This window comes from Rhynchophorus ferrugineus, unplaced genomic scaffold (genome assembly GCF_030347505.1).
Source record: "Rhynchophorus ferrugineus isolate W39M unplaced genomic scaffold, kcgeb_rfMv2 rfM4, whole genome shotgun sequence".
In the NCBI taxonomy this organism is placed as follows: domain Eukaryota; kingdom Metazoa; phylum Arthropoda; class Insecta; order Coleoptera; family Curculionidae; genus Rhynchophorus; species Rhynchophorus ferrugineus.
This window is the reverse complement of record NW_027472583.1, coordinates 10719535-10745631: the sequence shown is the minus strand read 5'-3', so window position 1 is coordinate 10745631 and position 26097 is coordinate 10719535. Positions and strand designations below refer to the sequence as shown.

The following is a 26097-nucleotide window of genomic DNA, read 5'->3' as shown; positions in this document are numbered from 1 at the left end:
GGTTCCAGCAGCGCCAACTAGAACCCGATAACGAATAGTTGGCGGCAACTCCGAGACGTTTATCTGGGATGTTATAAAAAGGTATTTCGATTTATTCAGTTCTCAACCATCGTTTGGTTTAAACGTGCCACCATCGACTGCCCAAACCTCGTCTCCAGGTAACACCGCTGTCATCCGTTTTATCTAATTGTATCTTTCACATTTTTTTATATAGCCAATAAATAACGATCACAAAATGTAAACACCACTGTTTCATTTCGTTTTACCTCCATTCATCGGGCCACATCATTTACCCTAAAACATTTTTGCATCAATTTTTGTTACCTGTACATTTATATTTATTATCATCTTGCCATGAGTAACCCAATGCCCCATTCTGAAATGTCCATGTCCCATCTAAATAAACACATTGAAATAAAAAGTCTTCCTTAATTTTATTATATTCTTTTAGAATTTGTATTCTCTTAACATCAATCCATAAAAGTTCCATTATACCACTTCGTGCGTTAATTTTACACCATTTAATTCCTATATTAACCAACAGTTTATCAGAGACGTTCTATATCTCTCAAAGACCTGGATATCTCTATGTATTTTATTGGAGCTTTCTAAACTAATAGTTTTCTCTGAAATAATTGTATTAAATTATGTTTATATTGGAAAAAAACCCTCTCTCCGTTTTTACACATTGAAGAATTTTGATCTCTGATAGAGGAAACATCAATGTAATCTTAATTCGTTCTCGACTTCGTATGAAGACGGTTTCGTTACAGTGAATCCAAGATTGTATTGTTTTGCATTTTTGGGATATTTTATTAACTGTACGCGTGCTAATATTCAGTTCAGTTAGTTCAGTCAACATATTAAAAAATATTCTCGATAAGAACCGCAGCAACATCGTGCTTAACAGTACCTATGTTTACCTCTCTAACGCCCTTTACTGGCAAGAAGGTGGCCTCCATTATCTCGTTCCAGTTCGAAATAACTGATTAGAGACGCAGTCTATTTCTGACTCTGGTTATGATTTCGACATTTTTAAGCAGAATAACAATAACCAGCGATTTGAAATTTATTAAAACAATTGCTTGTGAAAAGAACGTTTATCTGTTTATAAACTGTAATTATTTTAACTCTTTTTTTGTTGAGTTTTACAGACGATTGACACAACCGGACGACTTTTGTAGGCTGATTCGATTACATGTCCGAACTTATCAGTTAGCATTAAATATCGTTTTAACTAGAATAAAATGAGAAGGATAATATTAGGAAGGTCACTATTTATATTTCGGGAATTCGGGAAACACTGTTGTCATGTGAATCCATCTGACTGTTGCATTGTAAAATTTTACATTTTTGACTATATACGTACTCGTATATTATTTGTTTATTTTATATTTAGTTGAAAGTTTCGTCTCGGCAAAAAAAATGGAACTGAATCATAAACATTTTCATGCAATGATTTTTGACGATTTGCGACGTGGATTATCACAACAAGAGTGCATCAATGAACTTAATTTGACTTTTGGCGACGAAGCTCCATCAAAAACCACTGTGTATCGCTGGTTTAGTAAATACAATGGTGGTCGTAGTTCGCTGTTCGACGAGTTTCGTGAAGGTCGTCCAAAATCGGCTGTTGTGCCAGAAAACATCGATGCTGTGTGCGAAATAATTAAGCAAGATCCTCATGTCACCTATTGTGCGAATGAGGTATTCCTAAGTATTATTTTCACCAGCATATATGCATATGACAATCGCTCAAAAAAAATCTCGTGGCGATTAGGCAAACAAATGCGTAAGAAATTCAATCATGGTGCTTAGAAAGACGTTTATAAAATCGTGACAGGTGACAAATCATGGATATATTCATATAAGCCCAAAAGTAAGCAGCAGTAGACTGTTGGGGTGTTCCAATATGAACCAAACCAAACAAAAGCTATTCGCGCGCGAAGCACTTCAAAGAATAGGGTGGCCTGTTTCTTCAGAAAACTGGTCATATTGTAACAGTGCCTCTAAAGGGTCATAGAACAGTAAATTCTGATTGGTACACAACCATTTCTTTGCCAGAAGTCTTCGGTAAAATAAGGAAAACAAACAAGAGACGCCGCATTTTTCTTCATCATGACAATGCGATCTCTCACACATCGGCTCAAACAAGAGAAGAATAAACTGCGTGGTTAACGATTTTCATTGCCCGAAGAAGCTATTGAAACGTCCAAAAATCATGTTTTGAAGATATCTCATTCGTAATGGAATAAATGCTTTGAAAATTGGTTTAAGCGTATGCAAAACTTAATGGATCATCGTGGAGAATAAGTTGTAAGACAATAAAAATATATCCGCAGCTTAACTATTTGTTTTTTTTTTCTATTCCTGAAATATAAATAGTGACTCTCATATATGATATTAAAATAAATTTACAAATTGTGATAGGCAATACATTAAACATCATGATGACGTTAGTTCACTGTTATTTTCAATAGACCATACGCCATATTTTATAAATTTTTATAATGACCAAACATCAGATTCTTGTCAAATCAAAGTTATCGAAATCAGTATAGAACCACACCAATGTTTTTTTAGTCGCTCGAAAGTAAATGGCAATCCAAAGATGCTAATTAAGGCGTCCCCGGCGACTGAAAAAACTGGGCATCAAAGAAAAAAACAATTAAGAGTAGATAAAACGGAATTTTTATCTAGAACACCTTTTCTTTCGGTATATGTTCGTCCCTCTCCCCCCTTTGTCTCTTTCATTCGCTGTCAACGAGCCCGAAAACCGGGCGTGCTTCAGCCGACGCTATTTCCTGCTTTTACATTTAATTCTTGACGTTCTCCGCGCGAGTTCCAGCGATGGGGGCCACGTCTTCCGACGCCTTCTGGTCATACCGTTCCGTATCAAGGCAAATAAAATCATCTAATTTGATATCTAGCACATTCTAAATAGTTTTCTGTCCGGCTGAGCGCGACTTGATTTAGATGTGATTTCTGAGGTTTCCTGTGGAATGAAAATAATTCGTAACCCGTAGTGTGTCCGCTAGTCTAGGTAAATTCGCAGAATTAACTGTTATTAAATAAATTACTACTATTAAATAACAATCATGTGATAATGTTTTTAGAATTTTAAAATTATATTTAATGTTTAGCTTTTATAAAAATATAACCAAAATTATTATTAAAATTTATTTAATTCAAACGCAACTTTAAAAAGGGGTAAAATATTTTGTACTTACATCACTAATGTGTATAGTGCGTCCGAAAACACAGTGAACTCACGTAATCTAAATTTTTGACGTCACAACGTCGCAATTTAGTTTATTTTGACTTTGACATATAAAATATTCTGGTATTAATCAAACTACAAAATGTTAACGTCAGTTTTTTGTGGTGCAAGAGGAATTTGGGCATACATTGCGCTTTTTACGAAGGTAATAATTTTGCTCATGAACTTCAGTTAACAAAAACAATTAACGAATTACTTAAACGTCCAAATTATTCTCCATATCCAGGTCCTTTTGACTACTTTTTTTATTACTCTTAGTGGTTCCACAATCTGCCCAATAGGTAATAAATATTTCTTATGTTTATATATATATATATATATATATATATATATATATATATATATATATATATATATATATATATATATATATATATATATATATATACATGGTATGTATAAAATCACTTGATATTGTGTGATCTCCTCTATAAAATACTATCTTAATTAATTAGTCATATTTTAAAATTATATGTGTCCCATAATCAGATCAGATGGCGTTTAAGTCTAGTTACGGGTTACTAGTTAAGTACTAGTTATGGGTTCTAGAGGAATGTCGCGTTGTATCAATTCATCATCATCAACAATGGTGTGCAACACTTTATTTTGGAACCGTTGCATGATGGATATATTAGATTTGCTAGCGGTACCCCATAGTTGGATTCCATATGACCAAATAGGCTTGACTATAGACTCATACAGCAATACCGTGTTATCTAATGATAACTTGGATTTGCGCCCGATGAGCCAACACATTTGATATAATATAAGTGGAAGTTGTTTTCGTATAGCGTTCGTCCAGGTTAGGCGTCGATTTTTAACTTCTTGTCGAACTGAAGAGATACTAGTTTTCATATTAATATTATTTGATCTAAATAATGACCACGGTATAAATTTAAATTGACCCAAATAAACCAGAATATGTCACGATTTTCTGAAATTTTAAAATATACAATCATCGATCGTAATAAATTAAAAAATAATGATATGCGTGAAAGAATCACACCGGACATTTGCCACTAATTATAAAGTAATCTAAATGTAAATATGTACGACGAGAATCGGGCGACTGTTCCACGTCCTTGAAAGTAAAAGTAAAATACATCGCCGTTCACCGATTAATATCTAAACTAGATGGATGCATAATAAAGAAAACCGGTCGCTCATTACAGAAGAAATGAAAAAAAAAGGTAATAGTTGTAAGAATTCGTTAATGATACCGTACTTTCTTTTAGTTTTTATTTCAAAACAATCGTATTGTTTTTGTATTCTTCAATGGCGAAGAGTTTTTTTTTAGATTAAATCATGTCACACTTTACGACAATCATTATATATTTTAAAAATATTTATTTTGTAATGGTGAATGACATCACCATTCTTTTTAAAGTAGCGTGAAATGTTCTATCGAGGAAGTAAAAAGACAAGTATAAAAATCTAGTTATCATTGTTTGGATTAATTTCAATTGTTAAACGATATTATCTCTAAATATTTTTTAATATATTAAAAATGGGCTAGAACGAAGAGAAAATATGATATAAACAATATAATAGTAATAATATTCTTCAATAAAATTACTATTGTTGGAATTTTATGAAATAAGTGAAACGACCAAGATGAGAATCTAGTCATCATTGTTTTGAGCCTTTAATCATTATAATTTAAATGCCTAAAATTGCATATACCCTTTAAATTATTTTTAACACAATGCAATTATATATTTTGTTTAAACTTGTGAAAATAACAAGAAAGTATAACAGCATGCTACCATTCTACAACTGATTATTAAACTGTTTCGAAAAGCACGCGACATAACCAACATTTGTTATTTGATACCTAATAAAATCTCATTTTTTAAACTTAGAATCTTATGGATAATTTGGATTTTTCAAATCTATATTAAAAAACTTAGCTTAATTTGAGTGATATACAATATGATGATATACTGCAAAATCAATATTTCATGTCTGGTTGTCCAATCCGTCTGTTTTTCAATACTTTTACTTGTGTCAAATTAATTATTCAGTTTTTACAAGGTTCCTCATTAATGGTTTTGTTTAATTCTAGCACCTCATAACAGAATACATACTTCTAACTATATCAGATACCAGATGTAAGAAATGTTTTGCAAAAGTGAACATTTCTCGACGATTTTTCAGCTTAAATTAATACTTCGGTTATGAAACACGACTTCAAACTTCTTAAAAGTGTTGATTGGTTAACGTTTAATGATTTCGCAGGTTCCCAGGCTTTCTTATCAAGATCTTAGTCAAGAAAGGTATAATATCCCATTAAATACAAATTCAGTGATTGTTTTAACACTTTTAAAGCAAAAAAACCTCTTTGTTGTAAGAAATTAATACCACCCTTAATGCTTAACATAGCAAGATATTGTATATTTACCCTATTGTATATATAAATATATATATATATACATATATATATATTTATAAATTAAAAAATTTTTGGCACTAAAATATTCATTAAATTCTGTACTGGTGTTAATTCGTACCATTTACAAGATCTATTCCCAATCCAATCCCCACACTACAGCTGTTATATATATATTGCATATCTGATTGAATTCCAAATATGTTCAATTTTGTGTGAAGTGGCCAAACGCTTCAACTTAATTGTGTCAAAAAAGTCCTGTTTCATTTTACAAAAACAGGTTTTAATATCAAAAAAAGGAACGCTGCGACATAATTCCAACATCTAGCAATAATTATCACAGCATATTGAAGTGTCGAACTCAATTTCTTTAGATAAACCTCAAATTTTCTTTTGACGTAAAACGATAACAAACAAGTTTTGATAAGTTTGATAAGAATGATTTCATATTAGTATCAGTCGAATCAGAGATCCAATAAACGAAAGCCATACAATAACCATAAAATTTTCTTTATGTTCACTTTGTCAAAACAATGACTAGGAATAATATATAAGATAGATGTTCAGCTTTATTGCGTTATTGTTCCACCGCGATTTTTGATAAGATGGATGTGCTTTGTCATAATTGAACCATTCAGATTTACTGATTCTATCTAAATTTCAAAATCAAATTTTGAATTCATTATATTTGAATTTAATATACTAAAATGTTCAATAAGTTCGTATAGAAATGATTAAAAGGATTTAAAACAGTTATTCACCTCATTGTTTCAAAAAATTCCTCTTTCATTTTAAATAAACAATTTTTAATATAAAAAAAGAAAGGCTGCCAAATAATTCCAATATCTAGCAATAATTATCGCACTATATTGAAGTGTCGAACTCTGAAAAATTTCTATAGATAATCCTCAACTTTTCCTTTGACGTAAAATGATAACAAACAAGTTTTGATAAGTTTGATAAGAATGATTTCATATTAGTATCAATCGAATCAGAGATCCAATAAATAAAAGCCATATAATAACCATAAAATTTTCTTTATGTTCACTTTGTCAAAACAATGACTAGGAATAATATATAAGATAGATGTTCAGCTTTATTGCGTTATTATTTTACCGCGATTTTTGATAAGATGGATGTGCTTTGTATTAATTGAACCATTCAGATTTACTGTTTCCATCTTAAATTTTAAAATCAAACTTTGAATTCATTATAATTGAATTTAATATACTAAAAGGTTCAATAAGTTTGTATAGATTATTATTATATCAATTATTAAAAGGATTTAAAACAGTTATTCACCTCATTGTTTCAAAAAATCCTCTTTCATTTTCATTGAACAATTTTTACTATAAAACAAGAAACGCTACGAAATAATTCCAACGTCTAGCAATAATTATTGCAGCTATTGAAGTGTCGAACTCTGAATTGAAACAAATTGTTGTGTCTGGGACAGCTTCAGCTAATTTCCATAATCCTGTTTTTCACAATAAATCTATTCACTACACGAGATTTAAATTTTCCACTGCTGAAACGAACTGACGGATAGAAAAAAATTTAAGATATTTTCCTGTGAAGGAAGATAATTTAAGATAACGTTGAAAGAGCCGAAAATTGTATTTCTGTTTTGAATAAAGAGATAGAAAGTATGCAAAATTATTAAACAACCTGATATTAAATCAAATATATCATTATTATAATGAAATGAAATCTTATGAATGTTCTAGAACCTGAATAGATAATCAAATAAAACGATATTCAGTGAGTTATACACGACCATTACCGACGGTATAAATTTACATTTCCTCTTAGACTGTAGGAAAAGCTCCTATATAATTAAAACGCGATATAATGATTCTCTATTGACTAAATCTTAAAACTGTTTCAATAATTCTATAAGCTGGCAGAATCGTCATAAGAATTCTTGTATATATGTTATAGTTACAGATTATTTTACAATTAACTATTAGATGCAATATAAGTAACAAAGATTTTTAATTAACTGCTTCAGTTTCCATAAAACAACATTTTGATTTTCGGATTTGTGTTGATTGATGTTTATTCGGATATATGTATTATATCGGAAAGTTTTCCATGATTTACCAGTTTTCCAGAATTTGTAACTATTATTTATCGCAGGCAGTATTTTTTAGCAATAACTAGGTCACCATCACTAATTGCCATAACGTATATCAGTATTAAATGATAAAGTGATGACACACCAGTAGCATGGCGAGCCGGCTTGGTTGGCGCAGTGGTGAAGGCGATAGGAGGACCCACCTAACGTTGCTTTAGTCGAGGGTTCGAATCCTGATAGGGCATGGTCGTAAATTTATTTTTGTGATTGTCCTAGGCTAGAATGCAAAATCCGACAAGAAAAATGATCCGAGTCACGCTAGTAACCAGGCTGGGTAAGACCGGATGTCTTCTGGGTTTATTTCTAAGTTGATCATTCGCCAGTCACTAGGCTTAATGCCCAGGGCCGTGGTTCGGAGCCCATGTTATACATTAGTAAAAAGTTGCATGGCGACAAAATAATTTTGACACCTTGTACTCAGTCGTGTATAGCACTTACCAGTCGACTTAAATATGTGGACAAATTTTTGGTCATTATATTCTAGATGAAGGCTAAAATACTTTACTTCTATTACGCACCAATTAAATGAAAAAAGTTAGCTAGAAATAAAACTTTGGTGATCGATGTTGAGGCCTTTTAGGAAAGTATATAAAGCTAATAGATGTTAATGTTCGGAAAATATAAAACCTACTACCAAATAAGTTGTTCAGAAATAAATATGTACTTTGATACATATTTACTTCAAAGAATTTGCCTGCTAAGTATGATAATTGTAGATTGTAGTATACTATAAGTTCAATATAAATAATTTTAAACTGTTAAGGTAGAATATTGAAAGGTATGTACTAGGAAAGAATAATTACTAGACAGTTGTATTTATTAACTAGTTGTAATATATGTGCCATATGATTTTAAGAAAAAAGTTACTTTTATTGTTATAGATTTAACATAAACTAATCTTTCGTAATTTTTCAAACTTAAGAAATACTTGAACCGATCTTCTTTTTACATTTTTTTCTTTAGTTTCAAAGTATCAATGCATGGTTAAGACGAAAAGGGACTAAAATAATGTTATAGTGGTGCCACAATATTACTTAGTATGCACATCTAGGATTTTTTCATATCAGTTTTCATTCGAATTTAGAAGCATTGTACTTTACGATATATCTGTGACCTCAACTACCTTTTACACTGCGATACTACGATACTTCTTTGATTCCATATAGTAAATTTGACGTTAATTTACACTCAGCTCTCCACTCTTTTGTTCCCTTCAACTCTAGTTAACTCTTTTGTATGCAATCATTTTATATATATATGTTGAAGTAGATTTACAAGTTGGATGATATTTCATGCTCAATGATTTATTATTAATAATGTTCTAGAAGGTTTTTTATTATTATTTATTCATTACACTGTTACTAGTCGTTGCCAACTAACCTACAATTTATCTTTTCAATAACTTAAATCTAGACAATACCACAGAGTATCTGGTGAAATAAGGTTTATGTGTTAACACTGCTGTTTTTCTATTAAATGCACATCACTACGCCATACTACACATGGTCAAATGATTTGATTCTGATGAATGTGTGTTCTGTTCCGGAATCATTCAAGAGTTGTAATACTTCGATACTGACATGGGAATGGAGTAACTCCTCATGTCTCTTTGGGATTCTATTGATGTCCTGAATGATAGTCGGTATCTGAAGGGCTTGGTGTAACTGACGGATTAGTCCTGTAGTATCTGGTTACACTATACTAAACTTATCAGGACTTTGTTCTCATAATTCCCATTCTCATGTTGTTATCGTAGGTTTGTTCTATTTTGTTCTTGTTATATCTAAGAATATAACTGAACATAAGCTTTTTTAATTATATCTTCTCCTATGAATCCTATGAATCTGCTCCTATGGTCAATCGTTGAGTGCTTGTTAATAAACCAGAACTGCTCTGTAGGTATTGGGTTTTCTCGCTGTATAATCGATTTATTTTCCATAGGAGTTTTTCAAATACCTTAAAGATTACTGGAAGCCATGAGATGACCCTTTTCAATTGGTGATTTTCCAGGTTTTATATATTATTTTATATTTTATATATTTATATTTTATATCCAGAGATTTCTGATCCATATTTTTTCAATTTCAGCCATCTTCCAAACGTCTGGGACTTAAAAAGAAAGAAAATCAACATAATTTCTAAAAATAGGCCAAGGCTATGAGAGCCACCTCTTGAACGATCTAAACAAAAACAAAATTTCCCTTTCTGTATAGAAAATATACTCTACCATAATATAGAGAACAAAATAATACAATAAACAGTGAAAGTTAGCAAGCAGCCTTAATTAATATAATAATAATGGAAATAATCAGTACAAAACATGATAATGAACGAAATTTAATTGCCAATTAAGAAGAAAAAAAAACAACTCTTCTGTTACCGAGAAAAAAAAATAACACGGAGGGCTTGGGAACGCCGACAAAAAAAATAAGACCAAAAACGGTGCGATTCGATAGCGTTTTAAGTAATTGGCTGTAATTTCGTTTAACAATCCGACTTGGAAAACTTGTTTAGCGCGAAAACTCCCGAGCAAAAACGACCTCCGGTCCCGGCTCCTTTGCGGACATCTGCACCCGGGGTTATGCCGAACTTTCCCCATAAGCTTGTTAAAAGTTTCGCGGAACAATTTAAGGTACGGAATTGTTTTTCTGCAACTGCAGAGGGTACGGGGAAAATCGCCAACGTTTTCAGTGGCGTCGTGGTTTCGTTCCGTTTTACCTTTCCAGATTCTTTTCCAACTCAACTTTGCCACCGTTGTTTGTTTTCTTTTTAAATTTTTAGAATTTTCGCCACTAACAAACAGGCAATAAGTTACATATAAATATAATTTTATTGTTGCATCATCAACTAATCACAGCTAATGCAATACATATGTTATGTATGTTAAAAACAATGCCTTAAATTTCCATTAAAATTCTTCCTGTTCTAAGGCTTATTTTCTTTCATCAACTTTTGTTGCCTTTATCCTTTTTTTTATTATCATCTTAAGTGACCCACTGTACCATTTTGAAATATTCATGTCTAATTTTATTATATGCTTTTGAAAATTATCATCTCCTAAAGGCAATGATTGAATGCTCCGTAAGACCCTTTTATATAAAAGAAAAATATATATAGAACAAAAATAGATACGGTTATTCAAGATACCTATTAAAACCTAATATATAAATTTTATGTCAATATCAAAATAACATAAAAAATGCTTTTTTTGCAGGAAAATATCTGTTGTTTTTCTTTCGTCCTCCTACTGTCGCGATAGCCGCGGGTTCGAATCCTGCTGGGGCATGGTCGTAAATTTATGTTGGTGATTGTTTAAAATTTGTGAATGTTCAAGGCAAGAGTGTATAATTCGACAAAGAAAATGATCCCAGTTACGCCAGTAACCAGGCTGGGTAAGACCGAATGTCTTCTGGGATGATTTCTAAAGTTGGTCACTCGCCAGTCGGTAGGCTTAATGCTGAGAACCGTGGTTCGGAACCTACGTTAAACTGGGCCTAACCCAGTCCAGATAAACCCATAATTGGTAAAAAGAGACTTTAAAATATATTTAAAAAATTTAAATAAAAATTTTTGTTTCCTCGGCCATTTTACTGATTTCAACAAAATAAAGTTTAAGATTTTTTAGATTATATTCCAAACTTTTGTTTTATGAAAATCCGGAAATGGATATTTAAATTCAAATTTTAAATTACTTCAACCGCTGACTTATTACTACACATACTTTTGGTGAATGACTACTCTGCTTGGCCCCAATACCTACTATTTAAATGATCAATGAGATCATATAGCTCCCGGATATTAAGTCAACGAACGGAACGTTGATCAATAACGACCGAAGCCATATCAAATAGTAGAACCCTTGCTTATTATCTACTTGCCTTTAAGTTAACTAAAAAAATTAACATAGAATCTTTGAACGATTCTAGTACTAGAAACCAACAATGATTTCATAAACTCAAAAAAACATTGGCACAAATTATATCCCAAGGATATTATATCGATATGATGACTCAAGTTTTATTCATAGATTGTCACTACTATCACCCTGCATTGTTAGTGCATTTAGCGCTTTGATTAAATTTCCCGCATTTATATACAACTGAAATTAGCTAGAGAGTAATACACAAACATTTAAAGCTGTCTATAGAAATATGAAGAAATATGATATACAATTAAAAAAGTAAACTTCATATATAGTAGATTATAGTGTATTAAATATTTTAGTTCTTTGTTCAATTCTGTTTTAGTCGAGATATTCCATTAAAATATATGGGAACGCAAATATAGACCACGTCGCCCTTTTGCCTGAAAACGGGATGAATAAGACGAAAAGCTCTCATATATTTCATCGATTTATCGAGTCCTCTTTATCGATTTGTCCAAGAATATAGTCAGTCATAAATCGAATAACAAATCTTTTCACATGCTTATTATTCGGATTAAATTTGAAACTTTTGAGATTGTAATGTACTCAGGGTGCTTCCGAAATAATTAAGATAAAACAATAACATATATGTAAAGTTGATTTATTATTTATTAATAAGAGATGTTAATAAAATCGTTATGTGCTAATATATGTATATTATTTCAGGACGGAAGAAGGGTAGATGGTGGCGACCTTACAGTGAGCGCGGATGGAAACACTACAACCAGCGTCCTGCAATTTGTCCCAGACGCTAGTGATCACGGACTAACGCTCTCCTGTAAGGCATCAAATCAACGCATACCGTTTAGGTAGGTAAATCATTATTATTCCTCAAAAAATAAAAGTCTTTTCTAGGGAGGTAGCATAGTGAGGCTATTATGAAAATTGTTTAGGACACATTATGACATTTATATAGTCATCTATCACATTCATAACGTGCCGGCTTGGTAGCCACTGTGTGGTTACCTCGACAGGAGGTTCGTCCTCTATTTTTGGGTTCCTTCGTTTATATTTATTATGTTCTATATAAGTCTGATTCGTACTAACTAGGGTTAATTTTGACTGAACCACCAGCTTACCGTGGGCTCCTGAAATACGGTCCTCGGCGTTAAGCCTATCCTATCTATTAAATAGATAGTGAAGTTGGAGACATCCCAGAAGATATCCGGTCTTACTCGAAACACCGTTATGGAGCTGAAAATCCACTAAAACTAGGCCAGGATTACTTGATAGAAAAACATTGTCTTAGATCACGACAATGCTCAAACAAACACATCTTTACTGGTTTGGTAACAAATTACGGAGACTAACCGAAAAGTTTTAAATCATCCAAACAGTTTTAATGGTATAAATCTGGTTTGAAAAGAGAGATGGAACAACCACTGGGTATAGCTTTTAGTCCATTAATCCCAGAAGTTCTACAGAAACGAAATTATTAAAATTATGATGTTATAAAACGATATAATGTATTTTAATCAATGTATTCAAAGCAAGGATCAAGTACTGGAGAATATGGCAACAATTTTATCCGATTTTAGCAACATGTGGTCGAGCATTGTCACTGAAGAATGACATTGTGTGTTTGCTCGTATTTCGCCTCTTTTTAATAGCTTGTAGTATATCACTCCAAGCTGATCCCACAAAATATAGACCATTAGTTTGCAGTCATTAATATTCGGCTTTGTTATTGATACTGGTGCATGACCATGTTAACCTTATGATTTTTTTCGCCATAGATTATCATAATGGCTCACATATTTTTCACATCATCAGTTACAATATGATGATACAAATTTTTCCTATTTTGCCTTTGGGTCAGCATTTCACAGATGACTTATCGTCGTCGTACGACTTTTCATTGTATCTTGGTTTCAATTCATACGGCACAAAATATCCAAGCTTTAGTTCAATCTCACGTTCTTTTAGCGACTGGAAATGGTTGCTTTGTATTACTCCCAAAAATTATACATATACATCTTTTTTTATACGGATTATCATCAAATAATACCTTCAAGTCCTCGTCTTTTGGACTTTGGATTTTTTTTCGGCTATACAGAACTATCTTTATCTTCGGTATAAAAATCACAACTTTTAAAACGTCAAACCCAGTATTTACAGGTTAAAATCGAAGGATAATTGTGGCCATAAGCTTTGTACAGTACTCGATTAATTTCACTTTTCCACTTTTCCTTCAAATTGACCGTAAAAAAATTAAAACTTCTCGCAAATGCGATTTGCTTGGTGCAAATTCGGGCGAAATGGCACAAACTGAAAAGTGAAATATGCCAGTGAGGCTTCAACATGAAGTTTTTACAACGAGTGTACCCGATGCGATTTAATAACAGCTCAATTGAAAAGTCCCCGGCCTGACACATAGATGGCGCTACTAGAATTAAATACATATATTCCTTAGTTAGACCTAACCCTCAAAAGATGCGTGTATAAATTTGATAGCTGTCGGACAATTAGTTTGTAAATTATAGCAATTTGAGTTAAACAACATTTATTATTGTGAAAAAATGGATAAGAAGGAATTTCGCGTGTTGATAAGATATAGTTTTTTGAATGAAAAAAATACAGTTGAAGTAGAAATTTAGCTCGATACCGAGATTCCGGACACTGCCCCAGGAAAATCAACCATCAAGGATTGATATGCTAAGTTTAGACGTGGTGAAATGAGCACCGAAGACGGTGAACGCAGTGAACGCCCAAAAGAATTTGTTACCGAGAAAAATATTTAAAAATACCAAAAAATGATTTTGAATGACCTAAATTGAAATTGAAAGAAATAGCAGACAATCTAAATACATCAACTGAACATCTACATCATATCATTCGCGAATATTTGGGTATGAGAAAACGATGTGCAAAGTGAATGCCGCGTGAGCTCACTTTTGACCAAAGACATCGACGATTTGATGATTTGGAGCAGTGTTTGATAACGTTCTTGCGTCGATATGTGACTGGAGAATGGATGAAACATGGCTCCATCATTTCACTCCGAAGTCCAATCGACAGTCATCCGAATGGACTGCACACGATGAACTCACTCTAAAGCGTGGAACACAAAACCACAACAGTCGGCTCGCACCTTGAAAATGGAAGGACCATCAACAGCGACTATTGCATAGCGTTGTTGAAATGTTTGATGGACCAAATCGCCGAAAACTGCCTCATTTGTAGAAAAAGAAAGTGCTGCTTCACGAAGACAATACACCGTGTCACAAGTCAGTGAAAACGATGGCAAAAATCCATGAAGTGGGCTTCGAATTGCTCCCTCATTCATTATATTCTCCAGATCTGGCCTCCAGCAACTATTTTCTGTTCTCAGATTTTTAAAAGAATGCTCGCTGGTAAAAAATTTTCGTCGAATGAAGAGGTGATCGCCGAAACTGAGTAACGAAAAGCTGGAGGGTCGCTATAATCAGTGCATAACCTTTTAAGGGTATTAGGTTGAGTAAAAAAAAAATTTTGCCAAAAAATGTGTTTTACTATAATAGGCCGGGGATTTTTCAATTAACCTGTTACTTTGTGCAAATTCAGACAAAATGGCATATACTGAAAAATGAGGCATGCCACTGAGGCTTCAACATGAAGTTGTTTAGAAATATATCCGATGCGATTTAATATTATCTGTAAATCCAAAATCTGTTCTAAAATTAACTTATACGTCTGGTGATATATCAATGATCAGTGTTTGAGATTCATGTGAATAAGTTAATCTTAAAAACTATAAATTAAACCGAATTTTTCTCTCCAATTGAATATATGTACCATCCGGTTGCTTGTAAGAAACGCTAGAGTTATGAAAACAAAATGTTTAACATAAAACCGGAATTACGTTCTTGGAAAGGTATTAAAATAAAATTTTAAATTCTCCACCGCGAGAAACATACCCTAATCAACATATAAATAATATTAACATTCCTCTTTCTCCGCCAAAATAATGGCCACAGTAAAATCGCGCCTAATCCCATCCAAACTGCCACAGTAAAAAATTTAACACCCGCAAAAATACACCGGCGGTTCACCTAATCCTTGGCTCGGAACAGCCCACTTCCTTGTTATCATCTACTTAAAAACCTCTTTGTCGAGAAACAAAAAAAAACTTTTTAATGCATTGCTTAATATTAAGCGTCCCGCGCCCGTTTCTCCCTCTCCCCTTCTCTCTTCGTTTCCACCTCCGCTGTCGAAAACGTATAAACGGTAGTGGTAATAAGCCTGTTAGGGGGTGCCTGTTAGTGCTCAAGAGATTCGAACATTTGCATAAGTAGGCCCCTTAAAAGTTACGGTCCCTCACGTCCCGGATGATAGCGAACGTTTTTCTTTTACCCAGAAAAGCTAATCTTGCTCGGTGGATTATTTTGTTGAAGGTGGGACGCGCGCGACCTCTCTAATAATAATCGAATGTTTACGCAATCTGGATTTTTTGACGGCGAATGGTTTATTACCGTTGAGAGAATTTTTTAAAATATATTTTTGGTCCTCTTTTACCAACTATAGGTTGATCTGGACTGGACCCACAGTTTAACGTGGGCTCCGAACCACGGTCCTCAGCATTACGCCTACCAACTGGCGAGTAGCCAACTTTAGAAATCATGCCAGAGGACATCCGGTCGTACCCAGCCTGGTTACTGGCGTGACTGGGATCATTTTCCTTGTCGGATTTTACATTCTTGCCTAGGACAATCACAAACATAAGTTTACGACCATGCCCCAGCAGGATTCGAACCCTCGGATATCGCAACAGTAGGAGGACCGTCCTATCGCCTTTACCACTCTGCCACCAAGCCGGCGTTGAGAGAAATTGTTTGTGTTCGGTTGAAGTTAGCGTCATCGCAGATATAGAAAGTAGGCTAGGATTTCTTATAATTGGTTTTATTAATGAAAAAAAGTATATATGTAGTTTTTTATATATACTTAGTTGAAAAAGTTTTCTACAAACTACGGGTTAGTTGAAAAAAAAACGCTTATTTACTCAAACTTTTACTTTAATGTCTTGCTATCTATGAATCTGTAAAGTCGTGGCCATTGGCATTTTAAAAAACGTAATTTATCAAAATGATATTTTAAATTGATATAAACACAAATAATTCCAAGCATATTTGAATATTTAATATTCGTACATTATCATTATCTATTGTTAACTTTAGGCTTTTGATTTTCTATTGATTTCTATTTTCGAGGCTTCTGGCATTATTCATGATATAGTTAAGAAAAAAGCAATGTATGGATGGATTGCTTTCTGCTGTAAATCTCAGTATTCTAAATGACGGTAATAGAAAATATCAAAATACCAATTTATGATAATAATATATTACAGGGACATTATTAATAATAATTTTTTTTATTTGAAAGTTGAATTACTAAAATTGTCAGTCATTTTTAACCATCAAATTATACCAAATATATTTCAGCTACAACCAATCAGAAGCGGTACGAAACTTTGACGTCACTTATTATTTATCTAATATATTTCAGATAAAAACTTGTGTTATGCTACCAAGAGAAAGAAAAGATAAGCAAATAACTTAAATTTGCCCGTAATAGATTCGTCGATAGTGACTGTATTATATATTTTTTCTAGTATTTATAAGGATAGTAGAACTTGTAGAAAATTGAAGTGAGTAAGTTTTCCAGGCATACTAACTATGGAAACCATAAAATGTGACAAAATATTGAAAAACATTAGGTAAAAATACTCAATCAGTTGAAGACTAGGCACGAAAATTTATAAAAGCAATTAATAAATAAAAATAGTACTCAATGACACCACAATCGCTATTTGGAAACTGTGATGACAGAATTATTAAAATGAGATGCCATATATTTATGGCGTCTGTATTTTGAGATGCGCATGGAATTATTTTCATTGTCTACCTTGAATAATTGATTCTTCAAACGGACCAATAACGCTTTCGTTCTCGAAATCGCCGAAAAACGGCCGCATTGAAAAAAAAAGTAAGTGCTGCTTCACCACGACAACGATGGCGAAAATGTATTGTATGTATTGGGCCATGTATTTGGCTTCGAATTGCTTTCTCATACACCGTATTCTCCAGAATTATGTGCAATAAAAAAACTGATTTTGCCAAAAAAATCTATTACTATGGTAGGCCGGGGACTTTTCAATTGACCTGTTAAGAGCAAAAAAGTAATACATAAGGCTTATTTTAAATAGATAGTATCGCACGAAATGGCGTTCTCGACATTTAAAAATATTTCGGCCGGAGTTCCACAAGGTAGCGTCTTAGGACCTCTCCTGTATCTGCTCTACACTTCTGATATTCCAACAACAAAAGAAACACTTCTTCGAACCTTTGCTGATGACACAATTATTATGGCAAAAGATATATCTCCACCTAGGGCAATAGAAAAAGTGTAAGTGGCTGTCAACAAAATCTACAAATGGACGAAAGCTTGGAAAATTCAACTTAATAGCTCCAAATCTGTCCACGTTAATTTTATATTGAGGCGAAATAGTAAAAACTTAATTATATCACTCAATGGATGCCCGATTCCTCAAGCAGAATCAGCTAAATACCTTGGAATCCATCTTGACGGTAGATTAAATTGGAAGCATCCCATTAGACAAAAAGCAAAACACATTTGAACCAAAATAAAACAACTATACTGGTTAGTCGGAAGGTACTCTCAACTTGATCTAAAATCAAAGAGGTTGATCTCTAATACAATTATAAAGCCAATTTGGACCTATGGGGTGCAAATATGGGGTTGCACAAAAAATTCAAATCAACTAATCATACAACGCTGTCAAAACAAGGCTCTTCGATTGATTACCAATGCTGATCGTTATGTAACTAACGAAGAACGGCATGATGACCTGGAAATCAAATGCATATGCGAAGTTATCCAAGATTTCGCCTTGAAACACGAAAGAAGATTACTAAATCATACTAACGTGGAAGCAATACAACTGCTGGACAGGGCACATGATGTCAGGAGATTGAAACGAACAAAACCATACGAACTTATATAAAGTGTCTACATTTAGTGTAAACTATAGCTATAAGTTAATAATTAATAAATTATTATAATTTTATATTTGAGGAATACATACTTATGTATTTTCTCGCATTCGTCTTGCTTGTTAATTAATCCAAGTACATAGGAAAAGTAGTAATAAATTAATTGTAAATTAAGATTGTACTAAGCGTATCTAATAAAGATGTTATAAAAAAATTTTAAATAGAATTATGCAATGTCCATTATATATATCCAGAGCAATATTCATAAAACAAAGTACGACTTGACCTAAATAATTAAAACAGTCCAAACAATTTAATAATTTACTTGAAAAAGTCGTATACCCATGATGTTTGCTTTTATCGCCTACAAAAGTAAACCCACTCATATAAAAGACATTCGTTTCCTTGTCTAAGTCTTTTTCCATGTATATAATGCGACACGTTCCTCTTTCAGCGAAATACAACGAACTTGGATGCTGAAGGTCCTGTATCCGCCCAAAGTCAATATGACCCTCGGTCACAGTCTTGACGCGAACAATATAAATGAAGGGGCCGACGTTTACTTCGAGTGCCATCTAGTAGCCAACCCTTGGGTGAGTAATAGTGAATAATATTTGATTAAGACTGACATAGTATTAGTTATTTCCACTGCATATAATTAGATTTTCGTAATTCTTCAAAATTGCAATTAAAACAGAACAAATAAATAATATTTATTTATTTTTCTTCTTTTAGTATATTTTAAAGTATCCTTTTACCAACTAGGGGTTTATCTGGGCTGGACCTACAGTTTAACGTGGACTGCGAACCACGTCAGCATTAAGCCTACTGACTGGTGAGCGACCAACTTAGAAATCATCCCAGAGGACATCTGGTCTTACCCAGCCTGGTTACTGGCGTGACTGGGATCATATTCCTTGTCGGATTTTGCACTTTTGCCTAGGAAAATCGCAAATATTAAACACCCACAAATATAAATTCACGACCATGCGCCAGAATGCGACGGAATAATACTTATTATTGCAAATGTTCTTTAGCATATTCTCTCGAAATGCGTGGGTAAAGTGAAAATTTCTCGGCTTAATGCAAAGATAGCGTTCCAGTAGCAAAAATGTATGTTCAACCACGAAAACCCTCGATTTTTTACCATAGGTTGTATTCAGCGGTTGGCTGAAGTAATCCTGTTGATTACCTTTAAAAAAAAGCAAAACATTACAGTTAGATACCATAATCTGCCTTATTTGAAATACGATTTTTGCTATATGTAGGGTAATTCTTCTGCTTCATGGATTGCTGAACTAAGTGTTTTGAAATCAAGGGAAATGATTATGTACTAAAATAAATTAATTTCTAAATAAAAGTACTTCATTGCCAAACAGGCTCTTATATTATTTTTGCTTTTTTTGTCATATATAACAGGGTTAATGTTTTAAACATCAAACAAACTACTATGTGGACAACTTAATATAACATTCCAATAACAACGATTTTTAGCTGTATCTCATATTATTTTCGTTAGTTCTATTCTAGTTTGGAGTCGAATAATGGAAGTAATTTGCAGCAACTTAGTATACAGATTTTCTTCTTTAATTCAAAAAATCTGTAGACCAAAAGCATAGATTTTTAGAACATTTAGATTTATTAGAAGTATTTTCGAAGGCGTAACACTAGAGTCCTAATATCTGTTTTTTTTTTGAAGGAATATGATAATGTAATGTAAGTTTTTCGAATTTGCCTTAAAATGTATTTGGTTTAAGTTCACCCAATCAAGAATTTTTGCATTTAACCTCATCTTTATTATGAATTAAGTCTATCTTTGTAAATATGATAATGTAGAGTCAAGACAAACATAGTCGTTGTGTAGTAAAGATATAAGTAATTGTAAAATTCAATTACTTATCGTTATAATTCCTATTACGTTTCAAAAAATACCAAAAATATGTTTAATTCACAACAAATATATATTATTATTATTAATTAAAATAGTTTCCATCATTTTTTACAATATCTTCCCATCTTTCTGGTAACATGGCGATACCATGTCGAAAAAACGATGTTGGTTTGGCAGCGATTCAATCATCGATTCAGTTTCGCATTTCTTCAGTAATTTCTAAACCATATGTTAGCCACTATGCCATGCAAGTGGTAGGTGATGCTATCATTCATCTGTATACTTCTGCACTAATGATTATTTCATTCAAGTTTAGCAGTTCGCGATACTCTACATCTTACTTGTCACAAAATATACAAAGCACAACTTGACTCAGGATGATTCTCCTGGACTGACCCATTACTTTCTGCACTTAGAGTTACCGTAGTAGCTCCAGTTGTCATCGCCGCATGCCACTGAAAACTCTTTTTGTCTGTCGAGCAATGAAACCCAGATGATGAATCGATTTCAAATGCCTTTTTTTTCATCTTCCTCGTCTCTTTTAAACACCTAGAAATAGTTGATCTATCAGTTTCTCAGCTCATCTATATCAATCCATCAATCAAGTTGATTTAAAGTTCTTCCATAGCTGAAATTATGCCCAGCTATGATCATAATACATGGATATATCTATCAAAATTGATCTGCTTTAATCAAGCATAAGCTAACACTACCGTTGCAGGGAAAAATGATTTTGAACATGCGAAGTTCGGTCTCAATCTAAATGTTATTCAGTGAAATGATTAAATGAGTACTAAATCAGTGAAGCGACACATTACCCGCCCTCCTTAGTAAACATCGCTTCTTCCGATTGATATCTCTTCGGGTCGATTGAAAGGACGATTCTTTTAAAGCGGTATCTGTAGACTATCTAAAAAAAAATCTTCAAAACGTATTTGTACATCCCGTAAAAATAAAATATATGACAAGGCGGAATCATTGTTCTCTCTACACTGAAAAGTCCATTTCGCAAAGAGACCGCCACCGATATCGTTCGAGATAAATTACTGCAGATGGCTTCGAGAAAAATTCCGAATTCCTTCTGGTCCCTTCTCGCCGGAAGACTAATTGCTTTTCCTGCTAAAACCCGAAACAGTTCGCCTCGGAGTTTCGTCAATCAGGTCCTGCGGAGACGTTAACAAGTCTTTTATTAACAGGAAAAGGGCATCATTTTTCAAAGGGAAACATTAGCGTTCCCGATCTGTTTCTCTAGAATTTCAAGGATACGTGACCCGATCAAACAATATTGTGACTTTAATCAGAAATAATCACACGTTTTTCGACACCTTTCAATACCTTCTATATACATTGTTATTTTATAATCGACTAGTTATCTACCGTATACATTTTGTTTCACATTATATTACACTGTTTACCAACAATCGAAACTCTAAACGTGCGAATTGTTGAATTGTTTAACTACTTAATAATGTGCTTAAATATACTCATTTAAAAACATTTTTAACAAAAAAATTGAACCGACCAAAAAATAAATAAGAAACTCATTAAAAATTAAAAAATAATCACACTTGGATTTTTAACACGCAAAAACAAACATTTTAAAATAAACTGTGTACATAATAATCATTATAATAATCAAATAAACATAAACAAAAGCCTTATTTAACCTATCCACTACACGTATTTTATATTCTACTATAAACACACAATTTAGCTTAATACCTACCTAAACCTATTTATCTATTTACAATTTTATTTTAACTCAGCTAAATCATATCAGCTCAGCAATAACATTATTTACAAATATGTGATTATTTTAGATAAAACGTATATGAAAACTTTGTACGTCCCTGTGAAATTTGAGCGTTTTCCAGTGGTGGAGAAGATGCCGACAAGTGCATCAACAAACTCATGAAGTATTTTAAATTGTTACTCCGTAAATATAAATGAAATATTTAATTGCATTTTATGTAATTTACTTTTTTACATGGTAGATCAGATTGCTGAATGTTATGGCCACATAGTACAACGTCTTCCCACATATCACTGCATATTTCATCCAATTGCGTTGATATGGGGTATTGTAAAGAAATATTACAATAGATATTCAGGTCGAGGAGGATATTTAAATCAGCAAATGTTGGAATCATGAGCAAGTTTTTGATAGATTGGAAATAAACAGCTTAGATATTCACTTGATTAGTGTTTTTGAAAGTGACAGTGATTGAATAAAACTTTATGAATGTTGGTTTATAATTCAATGCTCAACAATTACCAAGAGAGGGTGATGAAAGAGGAAACAACTAAAGGTCAGTGTATAATTATTATTATACATTAACTGTAGGAGAGTGTGTTATAGAGTGTGAAAGCTTTATGAACATGTGTGTTATTCTTCAGAATATACATGACGGTTTGGTTAAAATGTTTCAGAGGAAAAATAATACTAACTGTTCTGCAGATATGGCAAATACATTAAGGAGAATGCAGTGATTAAATATAATTTTATCTAGAACGATATACACAGGTAGTAACAGAACAAACTAAGGAGAAATATAGTAGTATCAAAATGACTTTACAAGCAAACATTGCATCGAAGGAAACAAGAACCAAGCGTAAATGTAAATCTTCTCTCTAAAGAAACTTAAATACATTATTCAGATATATTATTATTATAGGTAGATTAGGCCTTCGGGGGATATCACTACATAAAAAAAATGCGCCTAGAACTCCACCTATACTAGTGTGGCAAAATGTTTCACGTAAATATAATAAAACAACTCTAACCTATAAATTATTGTGGCTGTCTAATTAATTGTACTTTTAAGTTCTTTGATAATATATACATTAGATGTACTACAGATCACGTGGGTAAATTTCTGTTTTTAATTGACTATATGTACGTAGGGTATACTTTGCCTGAGGAAATATATAATTCGGTAAATAATAAGAAAGAAACATTTTATATGGGTACAACAAATAGAAACATAGTGTAAAGATAAAAATGCACGAAATAGGTCGGGTACGGCGTTCTCACGCTCACCTATCGCAGTTAACGATGCACTAAATAACCGGCGGCCGCAACAAGTGCGGCATGGAAAAGGAAAAACCGAGAATATTAACGGAAATTTATGAATTACCAAGTGTGCTATTAGAAGAGCCCACGGCGAAAAAGTTTCCGCCTGGTATTTATGTAAGCGCAGTTCGAACTTGCAGGTCGTTAGGAGCAAATTGTAAAAGTCTCGACGATTCCAGCAAAAATTTCCTCCGGAAAATGGGCATCCGGAAGGCCTGTTATAACCAGGAAAACATAAACGTATTTGGAAACTTATTTTGTTATTTTTTCGCACGACAAACATACCTCAATAAGTTTCGCGGTTTGATAAGTAGTGACAATATTAGATTTAAAAGTTTTCCATTAATAACGATCTCCTATGGGGACATTGAGCATCTTTATACACTTTCGGTGCCAAATTCAACAATACGTAAGTATTTTAAGTCACTTATAAAAGCTTGTTTCAAACACATTCCGTTCAATAAAACACTGAACTCACGGCATCAAAATTGATGACGTCAAAACGTCGCACTGTTGCAGAGTAATGAAATAAAAATGTTACGAAATATAATTTGTTTTAACATTATAGCATATCTAATGCGTATATTATCGTATTACTCAAACAACAATTAATTATACAGTTATAATAGTTTGTAGGTTAGGGTGGAGTTTTACTATATTTACTTTAAACTTTTTTCCACACCACCTATGAGGTAGGGTTCTAGAGCACGTTTTTTATCTAGCGGTATCCCCTGGATTTATCTCTTACGTTCAGTTCTTGTTATCTTGGATACCGCATTTCCTTGTAAAGTCATTTATATCACTGTATGTCTCCTTAGTTTGTTCTGTTACTACATGTATACATGTTACAACTCTTCCTTGATAGAACTTCTGCCTGAATGAATTTGGTCTATCATCATACATTTTAACCAAATGCTCATGTATTGCACACCTATCTAAGCACATAAATCACACTCTACAAAACTATTTTCTTATATACTCACCTTGTTTGTTTCCATTCTCATCACGCTTTCTGGGTAATTGTTAGCATTGACTCATAATCCCCATTTAGAAAGTTTAATTTATTCATTGTCACACTCGCAATTGCTATTCTAATGAATAATTAAGATGTTAATTTCCAATATCCCTAACACCTGCTTACAATTCCACCATTTGTCAATTTTTTCTTCAATATACCTGATCTCTGTGACCTATTGTTCAACCTAGTAAAAATTTTAAATAGTTAATTTTTAGCATGGTTTCTTCAAAACTTAATTTATTATGGTTCACTTCTCCATGGTGGGCGAAAAAAGAGAAAAGTAAGCCTCCAGAAAAGCGGGAGGTAGGTCGTCTTGGGATGTTCTGATCTGACTAATGGTACATGTAAGAGTAGCATCTTACACGTTATGTCCTCTGACAAGTGTGTCTATGCCGTTGTTACATTTGTTTAGGTTGCTGATATATTTATCCATTACGCTAGTAACGTGGACATATCTATTATGCATTGACTTTGTTTGTTTATTTGAATAATCAATACTATTTCGTGGCAGAAATTTGCAAGGGGTTCTCCACAGTTGGAAGGTCTTACCAGGATAAATCCAAAATATCAAATAAAAAATAACCAATACTTTTGCCATTATGCGCTCGCTTTTCCAGGTCCCATTATGATGAACATGCAATGCGCACAATGGAAAAACCAAAGGATATACGCTATACAGGATCACCAAAAGCCAAAAGAAACCATTTTCGATGGCCTTTATGTGTGCTTCAAATTATTAAGGGTTCTTAGCTACTCATCAGTTACTTTTGCCAATTTGGCATCAATTTCTGGATTAATTTATAATACATACTTTATAGTTGCAACCATAAAACTATTAACTTTAATTTACAGTAACTTAAGACTTATGGGAAAGATTTTTATGGGAGGAATAAGAAAAATATTAAATGTTATATTGTTTTTAGTCACATCAACCTCTTGGATTTTCTAATGACTAAACCTACAGCTTAACATGGGCTCCGAACCACGGTCACCGCATTAAGCCTACCGACTGGTGACTGACCAACTGTAGAAATCATCCTATAGGACATCCGGTCTTACCCAGCCTGGTTACTGGCGTGACTGGGATCATTGTCATTGTCGGATTTTACAGTGTTGCCTATAACAATCACAAATATTAAACAATCACAAACATAAATTACGACCATGTCCCAGCAGGATTCGAATAATCTGTTAACAAACTCACCCTTCTATGAAACTCAAGTAAAATCAACTGAATAGAAAAAGGTAGTGGCCCTGAGCTCTGATGAAATCTTATGACGTTCTAACGTCCCTTGAACCTGTTAAGGTATTATATCCTGCATTATTAGCCACCGAGAAATTATCAATAATGTTGCCATTCATGGTAATTATTTCTGTTGCTGGATACCCTCAAAG

General features: G+C 33.0%; 1 protein-coding gene across 1 annotated transcript in view; it reads left to right on the top strand.

Moving 5' to 3' along the window:
- LOC143196071 (nephrin) overlaps positions 1-26097 on the top strand; it is a 568267-nt gene that overhangs the window by 400259 nt on the left and 141911 nt on the right. Inside the window, exons 6-7 of the mRNA XM_076403661.1 lie at positions 12398-12540; positions 19175-19313. Coding sequence (XP_076259776.1) covers positions 12398-12540; positions 19175-19313 — 282 coding nt within the window. The remainder of the gene's footprint in view (positions 1-12397; positions 12541-19174; positions 19314-26097) is intronic.